General features: G+C 31.2%; 1 protein-coding gene across 1 annotated transcript; it reads right to left on the bottom strand.

Moving 5' to 3' along the window:
* Positions 1-747: 747 nt before the first annotated feature.
* On the bottom strand, positions 748-2,372 carry LOC107885900. The gene is made up of 2 exons (XM_016809662.1): positions 2,278-2,372; positions 748-1,945 (listed from the first exon to the last, which is right to left on the bottom strand). The coding sequence occupies exons 1-2, from the start codon at positions 2,370-2,372 to the stop codon at positions 748-750; spliced, it is 1,293 nt and encodes a 430-aa protein (XP_016665151.1).
* Positions 2,373-2,573: the final 201 nt, after the last annotated feature.

The following is a 2,573-nucleotide window of genomic DNA, read 5'->3' as shown; positions in this document are numbered from 1 at the left end:
CTCTTCATCAAGTTTCACTTTTTCAATAAAATCAGAACAATTTTCAGGAAAGTTAAGACTTATTTGAAGTTCTGATTTTATGAGTTCTACATGGCACCGGTTCCTTTCTTTTGACCACTTTTGGTTCATCATAGAAAAAACTCGTTCAACGTAAGCATTTGATGGTGGAATACTTAAGACATAAGAAACTAAAAGAAATATATTTTTGAAATTTTCTTTTGTACCACATGAAAATATTTTTGTCCACTTATAGTACACATTTTGCTCTTCACTATAAACATTATTTAAAATAGGTTTTATTGTGCAATATTCATAAAAAAGGGCATCTAAAGAAATATTTTCTAACTGTAATGTTCTAACAACTTTCACTAGATCATTGTAAGAAATTTCATTGTTTAATTGTAAGCATTCAAACACTTTAAAAATGTTATCATCTAAGAAGTTAAACCACTTACATAAATATGAATTAAAATTTTCATAAAATTAACCAAAGTTTTTCTTATATTTCTCATATTTGTTTGCTCAGTGGCGTAGCGAATCATGTTTTCCAGAAGCAATTGCTTCTGGTTTCTGGGGGGTGGTGGTGGGCCATAACCTCATAAAGCCAACATGCACGATCAGTCTTTGAACTTAATTTTGGGTGATATCTCACTTCCCTATTTGAGCATATGAGTATCGTACACATCAATTGGAGTAGGGTGTGGAAGGTCATAATAATATGTTGGCTTCCATATGATTTAAAGTTCGCTACGCCACTGTGTTGGCTTGTATATGTTGACTGCATGAAATAAAATGTGCTCCAAAAAATTGTTGCTCCAATCTTTCTGTGAGATTAGTTTTTAAATAATCCATTATTTCATACAATTCTGTAGCAGAATTGTCCATATTCTGTAATCGTTTACTAGTTTGTTGAAAAATTTGAACCACATTTGCACAAAAAGTTAAGTATATATAGGTTTTAGTATAAAGATAATTTTCTTGATCTGTATCAGTATCTGCATTTATCGATAGCAATTTTTGAAGAACTTTTGGACATTCGTCTCCTATTGATATAAAATATGATATTAAGGCTGGATAAAATTTTAAGATCTTGTCAATTGCTGGACCAAGAGATAACCACCTAGTTGGTACATGTTTCACCAGTTCTTCCCAATCAACTTGAGCAAAATAAAAAAAACTTTTTAAATTTTCTCTTCTTGAAGCAGATGAAGAGAAATGACTATATATTTTTAATACTACTGTTTCTATATCAAAGTCTAATTTTTGTAAGCCATGTTTAAAATAATTGTTAATAATGTGAGCCAAACAATCAGATTTAATTAATTTATTGTTTTCATTGTGTAAAAGTGTATATGCAGATTTATGTTTTCCAAAATTAGCATTGGTTTTATCAGCACTAAATGCTGAAGTTATTGATTTACATATTGACTCCGCAGTTTCAGACGGTTCTTCGAAAAAATCTAAGAGTTTTGTTTGACGTCCATCAGTAAATGAAAAATATTGTACACATATTGGATACATTTTACGATTGCCTTTATTGGATGTATCAGTTGCAACTGAAAAATATACTTTATCATAAATATAATCATGAAGATCAGATACTACAATTGATTCTGCTTTGGGTCCCAAAACATTAGTTGTGATACTTTCTGCTTTTGTCCGACCACAGGCTAATTTTTTAGCTATTCCAGAATCAGGATACAATTTTGGCATTAGTTTCAAAGAACAATCCAATGAATTATATGATAAATTATGTTTTATATTATGATAAACTTTAATTAATTCAGCCAAAGCAATTTTTTGAGATTCTATAGTATTAGGCTTGATGAAAAATGTATTTAATATTTGAGATGAAGCGACGGACTTACTGTTGGTTTTGTGTAGATTGCTATTTTCATGTTGTTTAATATCAGATAAGCCACCATGAGAAACAGAAAAATCTTTACTGTGCAACGAGCAAAAGACTCTAGGTGACTTATAGCGAGCCAACTATAATCTGCCTTCCAAACTTCCCTAAATTTACATAATCTTTTTTCAGGTTTTGACATTTTTACACATGTTTACACTACGCGACAAAAACGTACGGTACTACGACGGTGGTGAACACTGAACAGACTGAAAAGTGTAGATTGGTGTTTTTATGACGGTTATTACTAATAAAATAGTTTTAAGAACATTTTTCTCTCACCTGATAAAATATTGCATTGCAAAACTTATGTTTTTTTAATATTTTTCACGTCGAATGATCGCCGATTGTCGGCCAGTATGGTTTTATACCGAGAAAAACTTCTTTCGACGTCTGTTGATGTTACTGGTGCATATTTATAAAATGTTAAATCATTTCCTGTTAGGTCTTCTGGTAAACCATCCATCGATGAACTTTCTCCATTCAAAATTTTTAAAATTTTTAATATTATTGCAAACCCAGAGTTTTTTTCTAAAACTAGAATAGTTTCTATTATAGTACAGAGGTGGGCAACTGGCGGCCCGCATCCGGCCCGAGGACCTTTTTTTATCTTACTATAGAATGACGGTTTAGAATTTTTTTGCTCTCTATATGGCCCGCTAGATTT

The sequence above is a fragment of the Acyrthosiphon pisum genome, unplaced genomic scaffold, assembly GCF_005508785.2.
Source record: "Acyrthosiphon pisum isolate AL4f unplaced genomic scaffold, pea_aphid_22Mar2018_4r6ur Scaffold_20516;HRSCAF=21267, whole genome shotgun sequence".
In the NCBI taxonomy this organism is placed as follows: Eukaryota; Metazoa; Arthropoda; class Insecta; order Hemiptera; family Aphididae; genus Acyrthosiphon; species Acyrthosiphon pisum.
The sequence above is the reverse complement of the archived record's forward strand: the minus strand, read 5'-3'. Positions and strand labels throughout refer to the sequence as shown.